Here is a 22,232-nt window from a genome sequence, read left to right on the forward strand (position 1 = left end):
CATTATTTAATAAATTTATTCAATACTTGTTAATTAGAATAATTGTACATATATAATTTAAAATAATCATTTTTTTATTTTTAGTTACGGTTAGATATGTAATATTTGATTTGTTTGTTTCTTTTATTTTATTATATATTTTTTGTTTTCAATATAATTGGATAGTAGATAGACAAGTGATTGTTAATGTGTTAAAAGTAGAGCAAAACACATTCTTACCATTTATTATGCATTTGAGTTTTTCTTTTGGTAGTGAAGGAAATTTCATACTAAAAAATATAAATTATGCAACTAAAGGGTGAAAATTGAATCAAAGAAATAGAAACAATAACACATAGAATTAATAGGACAAATGTTTTGAAATTTTTATGAATAACTATAAAGTGACAACTCTTTAAAATAGATGAGAATATAAACTAAGAAAAACTTATATAATAATCTAACTAATAGAAAAAAGTTATATCATAAATCTCAATATATAAAAAGCAAACAGTAGGAGAAGTTCTAACTATGTCACATATAATCACCTCAGAAAAATAAAATACAAAATCAATATGATCATTTATCTCATATAAAATCATGTAAGTTATCTAAAATATTAAAGTGATAATCACTAAGAAGCCACATAAATGGAGGGTGCTGATTTTTTCTCCACAAATGGAAGAAAGGCACGAAGCAAGTCACTTTCTAAACACTACAATCTCTTATTTAAAATTATAATTTACCTTCAATTTTTGTGTATTCAACAACTCTAGTAGTTTTTTGACTCAACCAAAACAGTAGTTTTTTGACTCAACCAAAACACTACAAACTACATGAAAAGTTACATGTTTACTTTGCCTAAAAGTGTTACTGGTTACAAGTAGCTTTCAAAACATGCAAACTCCTTTTTTAAAGTTACAGGTTACCTTCAATATTTTTTACCATATAGCTCTAGTAGTTTTTTTTTTTACTAAATCAAAAAATTGCAAACTACCTAAAAGGTTATAAGTTTGCTTTGCCAATAGTATTTCAATGATACATTCTTTATGAATGAAGCGTGACAGTTACATGTCACACATCTATATGTTCCATACTATTTCAATACTTTCAATATCAATAAATATATATCCTATATTATAGTATTTATCATTATCTAGAACCAATAGAGTAATAAATTACTTTACATTATTTATTCACAAATAATAATATATTATTTATCCATTTACTAAAAAATAATAAGTACTATTATTATATGTAATATGATTGTTAGTTGCTTTAAAATTATATCAATTTGACCAAATGGAGATATAATATTTCAAACTTATCCTAAATTATATCTGGTATTAATAAAAATATGTCAATTTAATTAAAAAATTAAAATTTATTATTATTTTTAATTTTTACTTTATTATTATCCGTGCATGATAAGATTTATGAAATTTTTTGGACAAAATATCATTTTTCAATTTGACCCAAGTTTAAATGTTGGTATCCACCAATCAACACCAAGCAACAAAAATGTTATTTTGATATTATCTTGTTCAAATCAATAATACAATAATATATTATTTATATGTATTGTATTATTTACTTCAAACAATATAATAAGAATTATTTATTTAAAATATCATAGTATAAAATATTTTTAGATTTATATATGTACTGTAAATTATTTAGTCAAAAAAATATAATAATAATTATTTTTATATACGTATTATAAATTATTTAACTTTATTTATTAAATACAATAATTTTATTTTTATCTTGCTAGTGTTTAATTTTCATTAATAATATAGATTAAAATTAAAAAAGGGTAACAAAATTTGCTATGAGTGAAGATGAAGAATTTAGTTTATCAGAGATAATAGTTCATTAAAAATATCAATTATTAGAGAAATAATAGTGTAGAAGAAACTATAATTGTATAGAAAATATAAATTTAATTTTCTAGAAATAATGGTGCGTCAATAGAATTATCATTTTGTCCATTAAATTTTTCTAAGTAGTAATTTTAGTTAAAATAAATGACAAGAAAAAAAAATCAAGGTACATTGCCTATAAAAGTTTTCCCTTTATACATTTATTAGTGTGTTGACAGACACTTCGTATCTGCCGACCCTTATTCTTATTTTATGATATTAAATATTAATTTTTTATTTTTTATTTTAGAGAATTAGAATATTTTTTATTGGATGTATTTTATGTTATAATTTTTTATTTATTATAATATATAATATACAACTTAAAGTGAGATGTATTAATTATAGTTATCTAGGATCATATGATTTTTAGAAATAAAAAATATTAAGGGCAAAATAAGAAAATAGAATTATGGTGGTAGTTATTTCAAGTTTTGACTTTATATATAGTACTAGCGTGTCGACCGGCACTACGTGTCGGTCACCTGCAATCTTATTTTTTTGATATAGTATGTATGATCTTCATATTATATTATTTAAGAAAAACAATTTAAATATAAGAGTGCAGTATATAAACTCAATAAAGAGTGAAGATTTAAAAAGATAATGTGATAGTTGATATGATATACATAAAACTTATGTCAATTTCTCATTTTGTGCCTATTGGGTGGAGAAATATAGAATATAGAAATAAGAGAATGTGGGAAAGATTAATGATATTAAATTATTAATATAAAAAATGAAAGTAATATGTGGATGTTTATAGTAATTATTAAAAATATAAAAGGGTAAGCTTGAAATATAAAAATTATACCATGAGGTAGTTATTACTTCTTTTGCCTTTATTAATAGTATAGATATAAAAATAGTATAGATATAAGTTAATAGTATATATATATATATATATAATTATAGATATAAATAAATATAAATAGATGTATATGATATGAATAGAATTATAGATAGACAATACCAATTTATTAAAATAACTTATTTAACATATTATTTCTTAAAATATCGTACTATATATTATTAAAATAGTATAACGGTAAAAAGATAGTTTATATTATATAATTTAAAATCATGCAACAAGATTCTATTTTACCAATTTCATATTTATAAAATACAATGGCATTAAATATTGTACACTTGAGTGTGGTTAGGTAGAAGAAAACTAGAATTTTTTTATATTTTAAAAAAAATAATAATATATCATCCTACCAAATTAAATATAGATTCTCAAGCACAAAAGAAAATGACAAATATTTTTTTTTAAATCAACCACTACTAAATGAGATATATTGTCTGAAATATTTAAATAGGTTTTGATCTCGAGGTAATACTTTTATAGTTTTATATATACTACATTTTTTTGTTTTATATTATTTTAATAAACACTTAATACTTTAATACTTGAAGTATATTGAAATCCTGTACAATTAAGACCATCGAATTTATTTTCATTTTCAAAGTAAACGTGGAAAATATGACAGCTAAAGTGCACGTTCGACATGGTTTCTCATCGGTTTCTCCTCCATTTACCAAAACTCGCTTTGAGATTTTAATTATCCTTAGTTTAGCACTTTAGCATAATACTTGGGGAAAAGATACTTTTGCATCATTTCAATATCCATATAGTACTTGTAGATTTAGTGTTTATGTATGAGAAAATCATTTTAATTAGCACTATCTATAGTATCCAATTTTGTTTTTTAATAATGAGTGTGAGCCAAAAGGAAAAAATTAGAAAGAAACAAAATCTGGCCTAACTAAAGAAATTATGGACCCTTAATTTATTAAAAAATTAATAGACAATTTTTTTTCAGGGATTAATAAAATTGTGTGATAACGGTTCTTGCATTTTACTTATTGTGTTTAAGAAGAGAAATGATTTTTTAGGACTATAAAAACTAGGTGAGCAGGATCCGACCCTACTGGACACCCGATATTACTAGATCATAATCAGACCTAAATAGGGTCGGGTCTCATTTGATTTAGGTTTAAGTTAAAAAATTAGACTCAATCAATATTTATGGTCGAGTTAGGACTAAGCATGATCCGACCCATCTCAACCCATGGTCATCCATTCATCATGTTTGTATGTGTCTCTATTCAAATGCTTACAAAATAATGACACCTTTTTGGTAAAAAATATAATTAATTCTCTAATTTTTCATCATATATACTTGATTAATAATATATATATATACATATATTATTTTATATGTCAAATTACATATTCATAATAATATTGATATAAAATGAGTATGTATTATATTTAATCACATCTAGGGTCAGGTTCAAGTTTAAATGCTGACTCAATCGATATTTAGGATCATATTAGCTTCATGTCTATGACCGAGTTCAGGTTCAGAAAAGTGATTCGACCAACATTTAAAGCTGGATAAGAATAAACCTTAACCGGACTCAATTCGACCCATGCTAGCCCCTAATAAAAATGAATATATGGTTCAATCAAGTTACCCTAAAATTGATGGCTAAAATGTATAATAAATTTAAAAAGTTACTTTATAGAATATACTAAACTATCACATGAATCATTTATCTTCCTGAGCCAATGATAAAAATGAATATATGTTTCAATCAATTACCCTAAAATTGACAACTAAGATATAGAATAAGTTTAAAAAACTTACTTTTAAAATAAGTAAATCATCTCCTACATATAATATAATAAATCTATAATTATTATTATTTATAATATATAACTCAATTATTGAAATAATTCAATCAAACGGTCATATATCACATACACAAAATTTAATAAAATTGACCTACTTATTTAAATGTCATATTGTACTGATATGATAATTGATTTACCGAGTAAATATGTGGATACCATATCTTATTTATAAAATTGGTAGTTAATCCTATAATATCACAAATTGGAATACATGACATCTAAGCTTAGGATAAATTCTTTCATCAAACTTTCATTTCGTATGAAATATGAAATATGGACAATTCTGTCTAGAATTTATCAAATTTGCATTTCCTATGAAATATGGGCAGCTCTTTCTAGATGCTAGATAGGTGTGTACATGTTTTTGACGTTACAAATTTCCTAATAATATATTTTTACTAAGTTCGATACGTAGTTAACATGTTTCCCACATTTAGCCATGACACTCTAAATTAGCTTTCACACCTCTCAAGTTTCAAGTATGTGCCTATATTTTTTCACAAAAGCTTTAGAAGATGAAAAACATGGATACAAAAGTTACTAAGAATTAAAAATGGAATATAATATGGGATGAGTTAGAATTACTTAATCTTAAAGTTGTTAACTTGGTGAGCTTGAATTATATATCATATTTTCAATGACGATGATCATGAAAGTGGAGAAAAGTTTGAAGCATATTAAAAATGAAAAATGTTCAGTATGTTGTTTTGCCTTCTTTTTTGTAAAGTCACAAAATGAAATTTTTGTCATGTTCATATTTAATTTAATTTCTTATAATATGAAGTGTTGTGTTCCCGAATCCTTATTTTAAATATTATCCATGTCCATTGTTAGTATCGGAGTCATGTTCAATGTTGTGATAGAGTCGGTACAACATGCTAAGTTGGATGCTAAACGTGGAGAATACAAATCGTGCACATTTGATATGAAAAAAAACATATTTTATTATTTTTTGTGTTAACCAATAATATACACTCACCTAGAGGCACAAAATTAAAAAAAAAAACTAGTCAATTTCATGATGCATGTTTGTACCTCCTAATTAGCATTATTTTCAGGAATTCAATGAGACTTGATAAATCTTTGGTGTAAATTCTTATATTTTCAACAAGTACTTTAATACTTAAATAAATAAATAATTTCATAAATAAATATGAATTATTCCAATATATGATATATCAGATGCTAAAAGAAATTTATATTTTACGGGCTATCATGTGCACATTTTTTTAACTTTTAAGACATACTTATATATTCATCAAAACACACACCTATTATGAGTGGCAGACTTTTATGTAAGTTTTATTTAATTAAAATTTATAAGTTAAATTAATTGAATAAAAAATTATATTTATTTAAAGAATTATTTTTCGTTCTTTTAAATATTTAAACTCATTGATGATTAAATATGTGGTGAAATTTTCATGTATCTCATTTTCAAAATAAATCATTATGTTGTACATAAGAAATTCATCTTTTATCCCACTACCAAATTTTTGTCTGATTGTTTGCTGAAAATAATTTTTTGTGGTAGTTAAATCATAATAGTTAATATAAAATGAATAATTTGATTAACCAAATAATATGTATTTACTTTTTTAGTATTGTCAAAGTTGCACTTAATTCAGAAATGATGGAATTGACATCTCAAGTTAATCTTCTCTTACTCAATGAAATCTCTAGAGTAAAATTTTTGTATAAAAATATATATCATATCAATAAAATGATTTATAAAATTTCATTTGATCTTAAGACTTTTGCTACAAAATTTGACAAATGTAATGTGTGATCTTCATAATCTATTTCATAAACGTAAAATCATTATGAACTTAAATGAAGTAACAATTTTATAAATAACACTAATATCTATACATATAAGAGAACTTGATCTATTATCTATAATTTTTAAAAGAACCATAAATTGAAGAAGATAAAAAATATCTATATTTGAAGAAATTTAAAAAAATATTTCAATTAATTTCAGGAAAATCGGGGCAGCTGCCCCACGTGTCCCCAAGATGATTTGCCCCTGCCTACTATTATATATATATATATATATATATAAAATAAGGCAGTTAGTACTTAAATGGTATATTATTGTTTTAAAATGATTTATTCTTACTAAGAATTTAATTTAAATTTTCATCTTACATTTAATTCATATTATTTCTCCAAAATAAATATATCAATAAAAAAATGAAACTCTGTTTTTTAAAATTCTAATACATCTATCTATATATATATATTATTTGATAAAATATTGTATGCACTAATATTGTAAGACTGATAAACATATCATTTATACGCTAATAGCTTTTATCTTTAGTAAAACTAATAAACATGAATGACATGATCATATATTGACTAAACCCACAATTTTTATTTATGTTAGAATTAATTTATAATAATTAATTTACCAAAACAAAAATTATGGTTGAAAATAATGTCTATTAAAACGCTTATTTATATATATCATTATCTAGAACCAATAGAGTAATAAATTACTTTACATTATTTATTCACAAATAATAATATATTATTTATCCATTTACTAAAAAATAATAAGTACTATTATTATATGTAATATGATTGTTAGTTGCTTTAAAATTATATCAATTTGACCAAATGGAGATATAATATTTCAAACTTATCCTAAATTATATCTGGTATTAATAAAAATATGTCAATTTAATTAAAAAATTAAAATTTATTATTATTTTTAATTTTTACTTTATTATTATCCGTGCATGATAAGATTTATGAAATTTTTTGGACAAAATATCATTTTTCAATTTGACCCAAGTTTAAATGTTGGTATCCACCAATCAACACCAAGCAACAAAAATGTTATTTTGATATTATCTTGTTCAAATCAATAATACAATAATATATTATTTATATGTATTGTATTATTTACTTCAAACAATATAATAAGAATTATTTATTTAAAATATCATAGTATAAAATATTTTTAGATTTATATATGTACTGTAAATTATTTAGTCAAAAAAATATAATAATAATTATTTTTATATACGTATTATAAATTATTTAACTTTATTTATTAAATACAATAATTTTATTTTTATCTTGCTAGTGTTTAATTTTCATTAATAATATAGATTAAAATTAAAAAAGGGTAACAAAATTTGCTATGAGTGAAGATGAAGAATTTAGTTTATCAGAGATAATAGTTCATTAAAAATATCAATTATTAGAGAAATAATAGTGTAGAAGAAACTATAATTGTATAGAAAATATAAATTTAATTTTCTAGAAATAATGGTGCGTCAATAGAATTATCATTTTGTCCATTAAATTTTTCTAAGTAGTAATTTTAGTTAAAATAAATGACAAGAAAAAAAAATCAAGGTACATTGCCTATAAAAGTTTTCCCTTTATACATTTATTAGTGTGTTGACAGACACTTCGTATCTGCCGACCCTTATTCTTATTTTATGATATTAAATATTAATTTTTTATTTTTTATTTTAGAGAATTAGAATATTTTTTATTGGATGTATTTTATGTTATAATTTTTTATTTATTATAATATATAATATACAACTTAAAGTGAGATGTATTAATTATAGTTATCTAGGATCATATGATTTTTAGAAATAAAAAATATTAAGGGCAAAATAAGAAAATAGAATTATGGTGGTAGTTATTTCAAGTTTTGACTTTATATATAGTACTAGCGTGTCGACCGGCACTACGTGTCGGTCACCTGCAATCTTATTTTTTTGATATAGTATGTATGATCTTCATATTATATTATTTAAGAAAAACAATTTAAATATAAGAGTGCAGTATATAAACTCAATAAAGAGTGAAGATTTAAAAAGATAATGTGATAGTTGATATGATATACATAAAACTTATGTCAATTTCTCATTTTGTGCCTATTGGGTGGAGAAATATAGAATATAGAAATAAGAGAATGTGGGAAAGATTAATGATATTAAATTATTAATATAAAAAATGAAAGTAATATGTGGATGTTTATAGTAATTATTAAAAATATAAAAGGGTAAGCTTGAAATATAAAAATTATACCATGAGGTAGTTATTACTTCTTTTGCCTTTATTAATAGTATAGATATAAAAATAGTATAGATATAAGTTAATAGTATATATATATATATATATAATTATAGATATAAATAAATATAAATAGATGTATATGATATGAATAGAATTATAGATAGACAATACCAATTTATTAAAATAACTTATTTAACATATTATTTCTTAAAATATCGTACTATATATTATTAAAATAGTATAACGGTAAAAAGATAGTTTATATTATATAATTTAAAATCATGCAACAAGATTCTATTTTACCAATTTCATATTTATAAAATACAATGGCATTAAATATTGTACACTTGAGTGTGGTTAGGTAGAAGAAAACTAGAATTTTTTTATATTTTAAAAAAAATAATAATATATCATCCTACCAAATTAAATATAGATTCTCAAGCACAAAAGAAAATGACAAATATTTTTTTTTAAATCAACCACTACTAAATGAGATATATTGTCTGAAATATTTAAATAGGTTTTGATCTCGAGGTAATACTTTTATAGTTTTATATATACTACATTTTTTTGTTTTATATTATTTTAATAAACACTTAATACTTTAATACTTGAAGTATATTGAAATCCTGTACAATTAAGACCATCGAATTTATTTTCATTTTCAAAGTAAACGTGGAAAATATGACAGCTAAAGTGCACGTTCGACATGGTTTCTCATCGGTTTCTCCTCCATTTACCAAAACTCGCTTTGAGATTTTAATTATCCTTAGTTTAGCACTTTAGCATAATACTTGGGGAAAAGATACTTTTGCATCATTTCAATATCCATATAGTACTTGTAGATTTAGTGTTTATGTATGAGAAAATCATTTTAATTAGCACTATCTATAGTATCCAATTTTGTTTTTTAATAATGAGTGTGAGCCAAAAGGAAAAAATTAGAAAGAAACAAAATCTGGCCTAACTAAAGAAATTATGGACCCTTAATTTATTAAAAAATTAATAGACAATTTTTTTTCAGGGATTAATAAAATTGTGTGATAACGGTTCTTGCATTTTACTTATTGTGTTTAAGAAGAGAAATGATTTTTTAGGACTATAAAAACTAGGTGAGCAGGATCCGACCCTACTGGACACCCGATATTACTAGATCATAATCAGACCTAAATAGGGTCGGGTCTCATTTGATTTAGGTTTAAGTTAAAAAATTAGACTCAATCAATATTTATGGTCGAGTTAGGACTAAGCATGATCCGACCCATCTCAACCCATGGTCATCCATTCATCATGTTTGTATGTGTCTCTATTCAAATGCTTACAAAATAATGACACCTTTTTGGTAAAAAATATAATTAATTCTCTAATTTTTCATCATATATACTTGATTAATAATATATATATATACATATATTATTTTATATGTCAAATTACATATTCATAATAATATTGATATAAAATGAGTATGTATTATATTTAATCACATCTAGGGTCAGGTTCAAGTTTAAATGCTGACTCAATCGATATTTAGGATCATATTAGCTTCATGTCTATGACCGAGTTCAGGTTCAGAAAAGTGATTCGACCAACATTTAAAGCTGGATAAGAATAAACCTTAACCGGACTCAATTCGACCCATGCTAGCCCCTAATAAAAATGAATATATGGTTCAATCAAGTTACCCTAAAATTGATGGCTAAAATGTATAATAAATTTAAAAAGTTACTTTATAGAATATACTAAACTATCACATGAATCATTTATCTTCCTGAGCCAATGATAAAAATGAATATATGTTTCAATCAATTACCCTAAAATTGACAACTAAGATATAGAATAAGTTTAAAAAACTTACTTTTAAAATAAGTAAATCATCTCCTACATATAATATAATAAATCTATAATTATTATTATTTATAATATATAACTCAATTATTGAAATAATTCAATCAAACGGTCATATATCACATACACAAAATTTAATAAAATTGACCTACTTATTTAAATGTCATATTGTACTGATATGATAATTGATTTACCGAGTAAATATGTGGATACCATATCTTATTTATAAAATTGGTAGTTAATCCTATAATATCACAAATTGGAATACATGACATCTAAGCTTAGGATAAATTCTTTCATCAAACTTTCATTTCGTATGAAATATGAAATATGGACAATTCTGTCTAGAATTTATCAAATTTGCATTTCCTATGAAATATGGGCAGCTCTTTCTAGATGCTAGATAGGTGTGTACATGTTTTTGACGTTACAAATTTCCTAATAATATATTTTTACTAAGTTCGATACGTAGTTAACATGTTTCCCACATTTAGCCATGACACTCTAAATTAGCTTTCACACCTCTCAAGTTTCAAGTATGTGCCTATATTTTTTCACAAAAGCTTTAGAAGATGAAAAACATGGATACAAAAGTTACTAAGAATTAAAAATGGAATATAATATGGGATGAGTTAGAATTACTTAATCTTAAAGTTGTTAACTTGGTGAGCTTGAATTATATATCATATTTTCAATGACGATGATCATGAAAGTGGAGAAAAGTTTGAAGCATATTAAAAATGAAAAATGTTCAGTATGTTGTTTTGCCTTCTTTTTTGTAAAGTCACAAAATGAAATTTTTGTCATGTTCATATTTAATTTAATTTCTTATAATATGAAGTGTTGTGTTCCCGAATCCTTATTTTAAATATTATCCATGTCCATTGTTAGTATCGGAGTCATGTTCAATGTTGTGATAGAGTCGGTACAACATGCTAAGTTGGATGCTAAACGTGGAGAATACAAATCGTGCACATTTGATATGAAAAAAAACATATTTTATTATTTTTTGTGTTAACCAATAATATACACTCACCTAGAGGCACAAAATTAAAAAAAAAAACTAGTCAATTTCATGATGCATGTTTGTACCTCCTAATTAGCATTATTTTCAGGAATTCAATGAGACTTGATAAATCTTTGGTGTAAATTCTTATATTTTCAACAAGTACTTTAATACTTAAATAAATAAATAATTTCATAAATAAATATGAATTATTCCAATATATGATATATCAGATGCTAAAAGAAATTTATATTTTACGGGCTATCATGTGCACATTTTTTTAACTTTTAAGACATACTTATATATTCATCAAAACACACACCTATTATGAGTGGCAGACTTTTATGTAAGTTTTATTTAATTAAAATTTATAAGTTAAATTAATTGAATAAAAAATTATATTTATTTAAAGAATTATTTTTCGTTCTTTTAAATATTTAAACTCATTGATGATTAAATATGTGGTGAAATTTTCATGTATCTCATTTTCAAAATAAATCATTATGTTGTACATAAGAAATTCATCTTTTATCCCACTACCAAATTTTTGTCTGATTGTTTGCTGAAAATAATTTTTTGTGGTAGTTAAATCATAATAGTTAATATAAAATGAATAATTTGATTAACCAAATAATATGTATTTACTTTTTTAGTATTGTCAAAGTTGCACTTAATTCAGAAATGATGGAATTGACATCTCAAGTTAATCTTCTCTTACTCAATGAAATCTCTAGAGTAAAATTTTTGTATAAAAATATATATCATATCAATAAAATGATTTATAAAATTTCATTTGATCTTAAGACTTTTGCTACAAAATTTGACAAATGTAATGTGTGATCTTCATAATCTATTTCATAAACGTAAAATCATTATGAACTTAAATGAAGTAACAATTTTATAAATAACACTAATATCTATACATATAAGAGAACTTGATCTATTATCTATAATTTTTAAAAGAACCATAAATTGAAGAAGATAAAAAATATCTATATTTGAAGAAATTTAAAAAAATATTTCAATTAATTTCAGGAAAATCGGGGCAGCTGCCCCACGTGTCCCCAAGATGATTTGCCCCTGCCTACTATTATATATATATATATATATATATAAAATAAGGCAGTTAGTACTTAAATGGTATATTATTGTTTTAAAATGATTTATTCTTACTAAGAATTTAATTTAAATTTTCATCTTACATTTAATTCATATTATTTCTCCAAAATAAATATATCAATAAAAAAATGAAACTCTGTTTTTTAAAATTCTAATACATCTATCTATATATATATATTATTTGATAAAATATTGTATGCACTAATATTGTAAGACTGATAAACATATCATTTATACGCTAATAGCTTTTATCTTTAGTAAAACTAATAAACATGAATGACATGATCATATATTGACTAAACCCACAATTTTTATTTATGTTAGAATTAATTTATAATAATTAATTTACCAAAACAAAAATTATGGTTGAAAATAATGTCTATTAAAACGCTTATTTATATAGTTAGATAGCATAAATTAAAATTTACCATAAGAACTTAAAATAAATTTATTTTTATAACCAATACTTTATTTATATATCTATATACTATTTTTCGAATTGTAATACATGTTGTTATAACTTTTATTTATGTTAGTATTAAACTATAGTAATTGATGTACCAAAAAAACTATAGTGATAAATTCATTGAATTGAAAAATACAATTTTACCCTCTCTATCAAAATTGTTGGACCAGACTGCGACCAGGGAGCTTCCAACCACCGGGGAGTTCCATTGTTACATGGGTATGGGAAGAGTGAAGAGTCACAAGTGAGACACCACGTCTTGAACCAAAACCTTAAGGCATTAGTTTCATGGGTCTTTGCTTCTTATAAACTCTTTCACTCATCCCTACATATCCAATGTGGGACTTCACACTTGAATAAACCCAACAATCTCCCCCTCAAGTGTGGGTACCACACACTTTCCATGTTAGTTCGAATAGTGGTGGATGTTCAAAGAGATATCATATTAGACTAATGTTTCTTAATTTGTGACTTTATTGGCATTAATATGCATGAGTTAATTAAGTGATCGATATATGTATATATTGAATGTATTTTTAAGTTAGTTTTTTTTTCTTCTTAATTAGAATGATTGAGGTTTCTTACTATTTCTATATATTTGAACTCGTATACATATGTCCAATACTTTCTTGTGTAAGTGCTTCTAATAAAAACTCATAAACTTTCATACATCTATAAGTAAGTGATGATATAAGAAAAATTATGTACCGCCAATATTTTATAGCTTAAAAATTTATAAATAATTAGTATAAAATTTAATATTTATATCTATTATTTTGCCAAGAGATAATGATAATTAAATATGAGTGATAGATAATATATGAATAATGTATAAAACTTTTACAATATTAATAATGAATACTTTTTTTTCGTTCATGTATTTAATATAATTAAGAGAATCTTGATCTAACCCTCCAGTATCTATATTCTGGATTATCCAGAGAACAGAATCTCGACTCAATTAGTGATTACTGATTAGTGAGTATAAAACTTATTGAAACATAGGAGGAAAGGGAAGGAAATAGCAAAAGATAAGTTGAGGATACACCTATTTCACATGCATTAATAATTCGTACATATTGATTTGGGACTAGTGTATAAAATATAACATAAAAAAGAACAATATATTATAAATTAACTTATTATCATGTAACACCACCTTCTATTCTATCAAAATGCAGCTCCAAAAATTCCCAAGTTCTAAATACTTAACAAACAACTTACAAATTTAAGACCACTTTCTTATATTTCTATGATAAACTTTATAAAATGCAACATGCATTAGGATTTTCATCACTGAAGAGTTGAGGTGGTGGGATTCTTTCAATCACATAGAGAGGTTGATAAGGATAATAATAGTATATCATTCTCTTCATTCCATTCTCATCAACATTGTTTGTAACCACAAACTCATTTTCTTCTTTCTTTGTTTCTTCTTCAGTTCCTTCTTTGCCACCCTTTTCTTCCTTTTTCTCATCCTTATTCTCACCTTCACCACCCTCTTCTTTCTTATTCTCACTACTATCACCTTCACCACTCTCTTCTTTCTTTGGTTCCTCTGGTGGCTTTTCCTCTTCTTTTGTTTCCTCAGGTTTAGCCTCTTCTGCTGCAGGTTTTTCTTCAGCTTCTTTGGTCTCTTCTTTCTTTTCTGGTTCTGGCTGTGGAACTATTTTGGCTTGCTTTTTGGTGCGTCTATATACATATTCCACTAGCTTGTTTGCATCCATGGTTCCTGACACTATAACCTTCCCTGTGCTAAATTCTGTCACTACTGTTTGAACCCCTACATTAAATAATGAACATGTTTTCATACTAACTACAATTGAATATAAACATATAGCAATAATTTAATATTAGTATTGATAATGATGATACATACCAGTATGATTAATAATAAGGACAAATATTTCTTGTCTTCAAACTGTGTCCTAAATCATGTTCTAGACGAATGAAAAACATAATATATCAAATAAAAAATTAAATATTTATTATTTTTTTATTTTTGCTTCAATATTATTAGTATGAAGACAATAGATAATTGTCCCACGTATAAAGCATGATAAATTAGTTATATGACAACCCTCCTTGTGAATAGATAGTGGTACCAAAGTTTTGTTAGGTGAATAGGACAAATGGCATGAATGGTTTTTAAATTATGTTTCTTTATTGATTGTATTTCTAAAAGATTTAATCACTTTTAGTTGTCAAAATTTGGCTATGACATTAACATCTTTATAGAAATCTCCCCCTGCACTTTCTTTCCTCTTTTTGAGGTGCAATCTGATGCAGGACATGGAGCATGGGTCCCTTATCACATCATCATCAACTAATTTGCCCTAAAGCATGCCATGTAAAGGGTCCAATAACAAGTGCTGATTTGACAATATGACACAATTACAATGGACACATGCCCAACTTCCATATTGTTGATGATTATTCACCCCTATTCAATAATTTACTTTTGGATCAAATGGGTTATTAAAAGATTACAAAATCTATACAATGATAGTATAAAGATTTATACATATGTATTTTATCATATGTCATTTATTTAGAATATTTTTTTGAAAATAAAAAATAATTAAATATTAATGGAAGATGATACACTAGCAGTGTATAAAACTCATACGGTGCAAATTTTTCTCTTATTAAAATGGTGTGTGAGAAAAATAATCAAATAGAGGAAAAAATTGTATATGTAAATGGTGTAATACAAATAACTGATAAATAACATTAAATAATTTATTTCCCCTTTTCACCTTTCTCAATTATAACCAACAATGTAGCCATGAAATGATTTGAAGAGATAAATGATAACCAACAATGCAATTGGTACCTTCTTACCTCTCATTTGAGATAAATCATACATGAAATCATGAGAAATCAACAATGTACTAAGTTACCTCTCATTTGGAGTATCTTCCTCTTGAGTTGCTGAGCACATGCCACACAATGCATGTTTACATTAAGCTCCACAGTAATTGGTCCACTAACCTGGAACACCAACAATTACCATTGTTAATTAACTATTTATAGGTAATTACCCTTTTATTTATATCAAAAAATCTCAATCAGAAAAGAGGAAATTGAATTAAAATTCTTGTGATAGATACCTGAGAATTAACAACTTCTGGTATAGGTTCTCCTTCTGCTGCAGGCAATGGAGATATAACATTGGCTCTTCTCTTTGTTTTCTTAGTAATTGTGTTGCAGATTGCTTGAGGCTCCACTATACCCTTTATGGTCACTTCATTTTTAGCCATATCAATTACCACTCCCTCAACACCTATTAGAAGAAGATACACACAAAATAGACAATTTGATTGTACATGCATGCATGAAAAATTTGGAAACAAAAATGAATGACAAGTGTTAAAAGATGTGAACCTCTCATTTTCATTATAGATCTCTCAATTTTCTTGGCACATCCAACACAATGCAAGTCCACAAATAGAACACATGGAGATGGTGGTTTAGGCTCTTCTTTCTTCTCCTCAGCTGGCTTTTCCTCTGTAGGTTTTTCTTCTTTTTTCTCCTCAGCTGGTTTTTCCTCTGCAGGTTTTTCTTCTTTCTTCTCCTCTACTGGTTTTTCCTCTGCAGGTTTTTCTTCCTTGTTCTCTTCTGCTTTGTTCTCTGGCTTGGCCTCAACCTTGGGTTGTTCCTATGAACATTGCTTCCCAAACATGGTTAGTACTAGAACTAATGCAAACCATAATGTCCTAAAAATGAGTAAGAAAAACATCACAAATAAAAACAATAAAAGCATGATAATGCCAATAGAAGATTAACCTGTTTTCCTTCCTCACCCATTTGATCTATGAATGATGTAGAGTGAAATATGAGATTAGATTATGATTTTGGGAAACAGAAGTGAGTGATATACTGATATTATAAGGAAGGTTTAGGAGGGTGATTAGCATATAAAACTAAACTGAGTGATTGATTCTTGATGTATATATAATGCTACTAACTGCACAAAAGAGATTCTTAGTTTATTATTTCTTTTCTATCTTCGAGGCTGAAGAGAGAGAAGGGGTGAAGCAATGAATAAAGGTGAGAAGATTTATAGACCAAGGGGGTGATTAAATTGTGAGGGCCAAGTTGAAAGAGAGAGAGAGAGAGCGAAAAGAAGCAATGAAAAATGAGAATACTTCCATATTCAACCGACTGGTATATTTTTCATGACAAGGTGGTGAAGTGTTATTTTGTCATACATGCATGGCTTATGTGTATGTGTCATAATTTACTTATAGCTATTGGGTTTCATATAACGTGTATCACGTATCAAATTATTCTGTATCAAATTCTTTATTATAACTTGCATATAACCAGGTGTTGTGTACCAAAACTGGTACCACTTAGCATGTAATTATGGTATGTGTGGGACCCATTTAGGACAACCTGGTCGCCTACCTAGTTTTTAAGGATCACATCATTCTCACTAACCTGGTCGCCTACCTAGATTATGGTATGTGTGGGACCCATGTAATCTTCTAGACATTGCTTCCCAAAAATGCAATGTTCACAGAAGTCCTGCATTTGAAGGGTATATATTCTTTTCTTCAAATACAGCCTGTTGGTGAGTGACTTCGTCATATACAGGCTTTCCAGCTTCAACCATAATGAAGCAGCTGTAGTTTCATCTGACACTTCTCGTAGAACTTCATCTCCCAAGCACAACAAAATTGCACTATGTGCTTTTTCCAGGTTTTCATCCTTCTCGTCCTCGGTCAGACTCTGTGGTAACTTGTTTCTACCTTCCAAGGCTTTTCCCAAGCCTTGATGAACTAGTAGAACCTTCATCTTCAATCGCCATAGGTTGAAATCATTTTCTCCATTAAATTTCTCCAAATCAAATTTAGCACTCGCCATGATAACCGTATACCAGAACAGTATCGTAGTCCGTGAACATGCACTTTCACACTATTATACCTTTCTAGTAACAAGAACAATTCTTTTCTGGTGTGTAAGATCAGACAATGCTGCAAACACAGAGCATACTAAGAATTTTCTTTTAGATCGTACGGCTTAGCATGCAAGAGCTCTACGAGCTCTGATACCAGTTTGTTGATGCGGAAGACATATGGAGAAAATATAATAGAGAAAATGACACCGAGAAATTAACGTGGTTCAGCAATTTGCCTACGTCCACGGTTGAAGAGCAACAATGATATTATCACTATGATAAAAGAGAATTACAAGTTCACTCAAGTGTTTCACTCACTTCCCAAAACCCAAGTACACCCAATATCACTCTCACTCACTTATATCTTAGTTATCTTAATGTGTAAAATTTTAATCCAGTATCTAAAGTTAAAAGATGCATCCCATTTTAATTGTCACTTTAATATTTTCTTATTATTTGTCACCTTGAAAAGAGGAAAAAATGCATTTGTTGATAATGTAATTTTTTACATTGTCATTAAATCATTCATCATTTATGTTTAATCATCATCAAATTTTAAATATAATATAAGTAATACAAATAAATTAAGAATAACCTATTAATTATGTACAAATATTTACAATCACAATACATAAATATTACACTCTTAAAAAATCAACCTAGTAAAACATGTATATGAATTTGCTTTTATAGACATGGCTAATTAGGATTTGATTAGTTTAAAACTCATTCTTTAGTTGTAATTGGTTATATCTACTTCTACTTGACTATATAAGTACTAGGTGGTCGCGGTTTAAACTACGAAACCGATGGAATTGAAGTGTAAAATATGGTTCAATTCGGTTTCGCGGTTTAGTTATTTCTTTATGGAATCATTTATGTTTGGTTCGGTTTATAATTTTATAAATTTAGGAATCGTTATAACCGAACTGAACCACATATTAAAGAAATAGATACTATGGAATAATGTTTTATTGTTTTTTAAATTCTTCAAACAATATTGTGATTTAAATTATCATTTTTTGTGAATTGTAGTGTTATATATATTACTAAATTGTTATTGTGTTAGTATTATATATGCTATTACTTACTAAATTGTTTGCTAGTTGTAAGACCTGCAATTTTCTATTTTTATGTAAGTAAAAAAATATGGATTTACTTTTATAAATTTATCTAAAGATACATAAATATGATTTTTTAGATGATTTGTAGATCTTTTAATGTTTATTTAATAAGTTTATGCTTTTGTTTTATTTTAAAAACAACTTACTTTATTATCTTGTAACTAAGTGAATCTTTATATTTTAAGAGTTAGGTTTGTTTCAAAAATATATTTGAAGACATAGATGATCTTTTATTATATTATTGAGGTATTTCCATAATTTTGGAAATGAATTTAAATTAAATACATTTTATGAGTATTTACCATTTAGTAATCAATTTACCAAATAATATCTATGTTATTATTTTATATTATAAAACTATCTCCTTTTGACTTTTGATTAAATTGTTTATAGTTATATATAAAGTTTATAGTAAAATATCAAGAATGATAATATTCTACCTTTATATCCTTATCCCTTTATATCTAAAATATATAAAAAAAATGATTAGTACTATATGTATATTATTACTTTAAAATTTGATTATATATATAACTATAATATATAATCTTTTCCTATTATTAGTTAACGTCTATTATATTAGTTGCTTAAGATAATGATATTAATAGTTTGTTTTTATTTTCTTCTTATCTAAATTGTGTTTATATATTTATTTTTGGTGTTGGCTTTGTTAGGGAAGAATTAAGAAGAAAGAAGAAGAGAATGAGTGACAATGAATATGCTTCTTGTATATTGAATTGAATTGAAATCAAAATACCAAACTTACTAAATATAGCAAGCTGTCCAACTAACCAACTAACTGACTTTCCTAATATGGAAACTTCTATAACTACATTACCTAACTTTTGAATTACACTGATTTTAACATCCTCCCTTAATCCAAAAGTTAGCAAAAACAGAAACAAGGAAAGAATGAATCAAACTTTACAACTACATAAAATCACAACAATTATTGTTCCTTATCAATCTTTCAAATTTCCTCTTATTCACTAAGCTTGAAATCTTCATCACCAAGCCTTCACATTCATCTTGTCTCTTAATGTTCTGAACCGTGCAGCCTTGAGTGGTTTGGTTAGAACATCAGCTATTTGCAAATCTGTGGCACAATGCTGTAGCTTGATTTTACCTTTTGCAACTTGATCTCTTAGATAGTGAAATTTTGTTTCAATGTGTTTAGACCTGCCATGAAACACTGGATTTTTGGCAAGGTTAATAGCAGATTGGTTATCTACTTTTAACTCCACTGCCTCACCATTACTCAGGCTTAATTCCTTCATCAATGCTTGAATCCACACACCTTGACAGGCTCCACTGCAGGCTGCTATGTACTCTGCTTCACATGTTGATAGTGCCACTACATCTTGCTTCTTAGATGACCAAGAGATAGGTGCTTTACCTAAGAAGAAGATATAACCCATTGTGCTCCTTCGATCCACTTGATCCCCACACCAATCAGAATCTGTGTAAGCCTCTAGGTGCATAACATTCTGCATTGTCTCAGATTTCTTGTAAGGAAACAGAACACCATGATCAAGAGTTCCCTTCAAGTATCTGAGAATTCTCTTTGCTGCAATTAGATGAGAGTGCCTAGGTGAGCTCATATACCTACTTACCAATCCTACACCAAAAGAGATTTCAGGCTTGCTGTGGCACAAAAACCTCAAACACCCAACCACTTGCCTGAAAATCGTGCCATCAACCTTAGCTTCTTCATCACAAGCACCAAGCTTCAGGTTTGCCTCAACTGGCGTGTCTGCAGAGTTGCATTTAAGGAGATTGAACCTCTCCAGCACTTCCAGTATGTACTTCTTCTGGTGCATAAAGATACCATCATGATGTTGCACAAATTCAATGCCTAAGAAATATGCTAGTCTGCCAAGATCAGACATTTCAAACTCATTGCTTAGACTTTTCTTTACTGCTGCAATCTCAGCTTTGTTGCTTCCAGTGATGAGCAAATCATCTACATAAAGGCATATGATTATCATATCATTATCATCACATGTCTTTATGTAGACACCATACTCAACAGAGCACTTGATGAAGCCAATTTTAGTTAGGAAGGCATCAATCCTTTTGTTCCAAGCTCTAGGTGCTTGTTTCAAACCATATAGAGCTTTCTTGAGTTTGAATACTTTGTTTGAGTTTCTGTTTTCTTTGAGTTCAAAACCAGGAGGTTGAGTAATGTAGACTTCCTCTTCTAATGGTCCATTTAGAAAGGCAGACTTGACATCAAGTTGCCATAGATCCCATCCTTTCCAACTTGCCAAGGCTATGACTAGCCTCACAGTTTCTAGTCTTGCCACTGGTGCAAAGACTTCAGTGTAGTCCAACCCTTCTTTCTGCATAAATCCCCTCACAACTAGCCTGGCTTTGTGTCTTGAAATGGATCCATTTGGATTGAGCTTTACCTTATATACCCATCTAACAGAAATAGGAGTCTTGTTTTCTGGAAGATCTACCAATTCCCAAGTGTCATTCCTCTCAATTGATGCTAATTCTTCTCTCATGGCCTGCATCCAAGTTTCATCTTCTAATGCTTCTTCAAAACAAATTGGATCTGCATCAGCAAGTAAGGCTAAATGAATTATTTCTCCTTCACTATCAAACTCAGAGTCCTGAAAGAGTTCAAAATCATTCAGCCTTGTTGGTCTGGTTCTGCTTCTGCTTGGTCTTTGAGTTTGTTCTGTTTGAGACTGGCTTGATGAGGCTAATTCATCAGTTATCAATTCCTCTGCATTAGTTATCTCAAGTGTAGCATGTTCTGGCTCCATATCAACTCTGGTTACTGATTGATCAGTGACAATTTCTGGTTTCCATACCAAATGCTCCTCAAATACCACATCTCTGCTGAACTCTACCTTCTTTGTTCTAGGATTATACAGCTTATATGCACCAGTTGAGCTATATCCTAGGAAGATCATGGTTTCACTCTTATCATCCAGCTTTCTCCTTTTCTGATCTGGTATGTGCTTGTGACACAAACAACCAAAAACTCTGAGGTGTTGAACTGATGGTTTCTGTCCTGACCACACTTCTTCAGGTACTTGGGATCCAAGCTTCTTTGTTGGACACAGATTTAGAACATAAGCAGCAGTCATAACTGCTTCACCC

The 22,232-nt window shown here is 27.0% G+C and overlaps 1 protein-coding gene across 4 annotated transcripts; it reads right to left on the bottom strand.

Annotated features, from left to right (window-relative positions):
• Positions 14,189-17,284, bottom strand: LOC109338985 (heavy metal-associated isoprenylated plant protein 9-like). 4 transcript variants are annotated; one of them, XM_019576346.1, is made up of 6 exons: positions 16,964-17,277; positions 16,878-16,924; positions 16,476-16,749; positions 16,202-16,374; positions 15,992-16,082; positions 14,189-14,871 (listed from the first exon to the last, which is right to left on the bottom strand). In XM_019576346.1, exons 2-6 carry the CDS (start codon positions 16,896-16,898, stop codon positions 14,351-14,353), a joined length of 1,080 nt encoding a protein of 359 aa, XP_019431891.1. In that variant the 5' UTR covers positions 16,899-16,924; positions 16,964-17,277; the 3' UTR covers positions 14,189-14,350. The 4 variants fall into 4 exon arrangements, with proteins under 4 accessions (XP_019431891.1, XP_019431910.1, XP_019431901.1 ...); XM_019576365.1 differs by having other exon boundaries at positions 14,189-14,577; positions 14,611-14,871; positions 16,878-17,276; XM_019576356.1 differs by having other exon boundaries at positions 16,217-16,374; positions 16,878-17,284.

The sequence above is a fragment of the Lupinus angustifolius genome, chromosome LG02 (genome assembly GCF_001865875.1).
Source record: "Lupinus angustifolius cultivar Tanjil chromosome LG02, LupAngTanjil_v1.0, whole genome shotgun sequence".
Lineage (NCBI taxonomy): Eukaryota > Viridiplantae > Streptophyta > Magnoliopsida > Fabales > Fabaceae > Lupinus > Lupinus angustifolius.

Excerpts from the sequence above, each read along its gene's own strand:
- LOC109338985 (XM_019576346.1), bottom strand. The coding sequence starts at position 16,898 with ATGGGTGAGGAAGGAAAACAG. Across the intron at positions 16,083-16,201 it reads CAGAAGTTGTTAATTCTCAG|GTTAGTGGACCAATTACTGT; the intron begins GTATCTATCACA and ends TTGGTGTTCCAG. Across the intron at positions 14,872-15,991 it reads GAAGATACTCCAAATGAGAG|GGGTTCAAACAGTAGTGACA; the intron begins GTAACTTAGTAC and ends TATTTAATGTAG.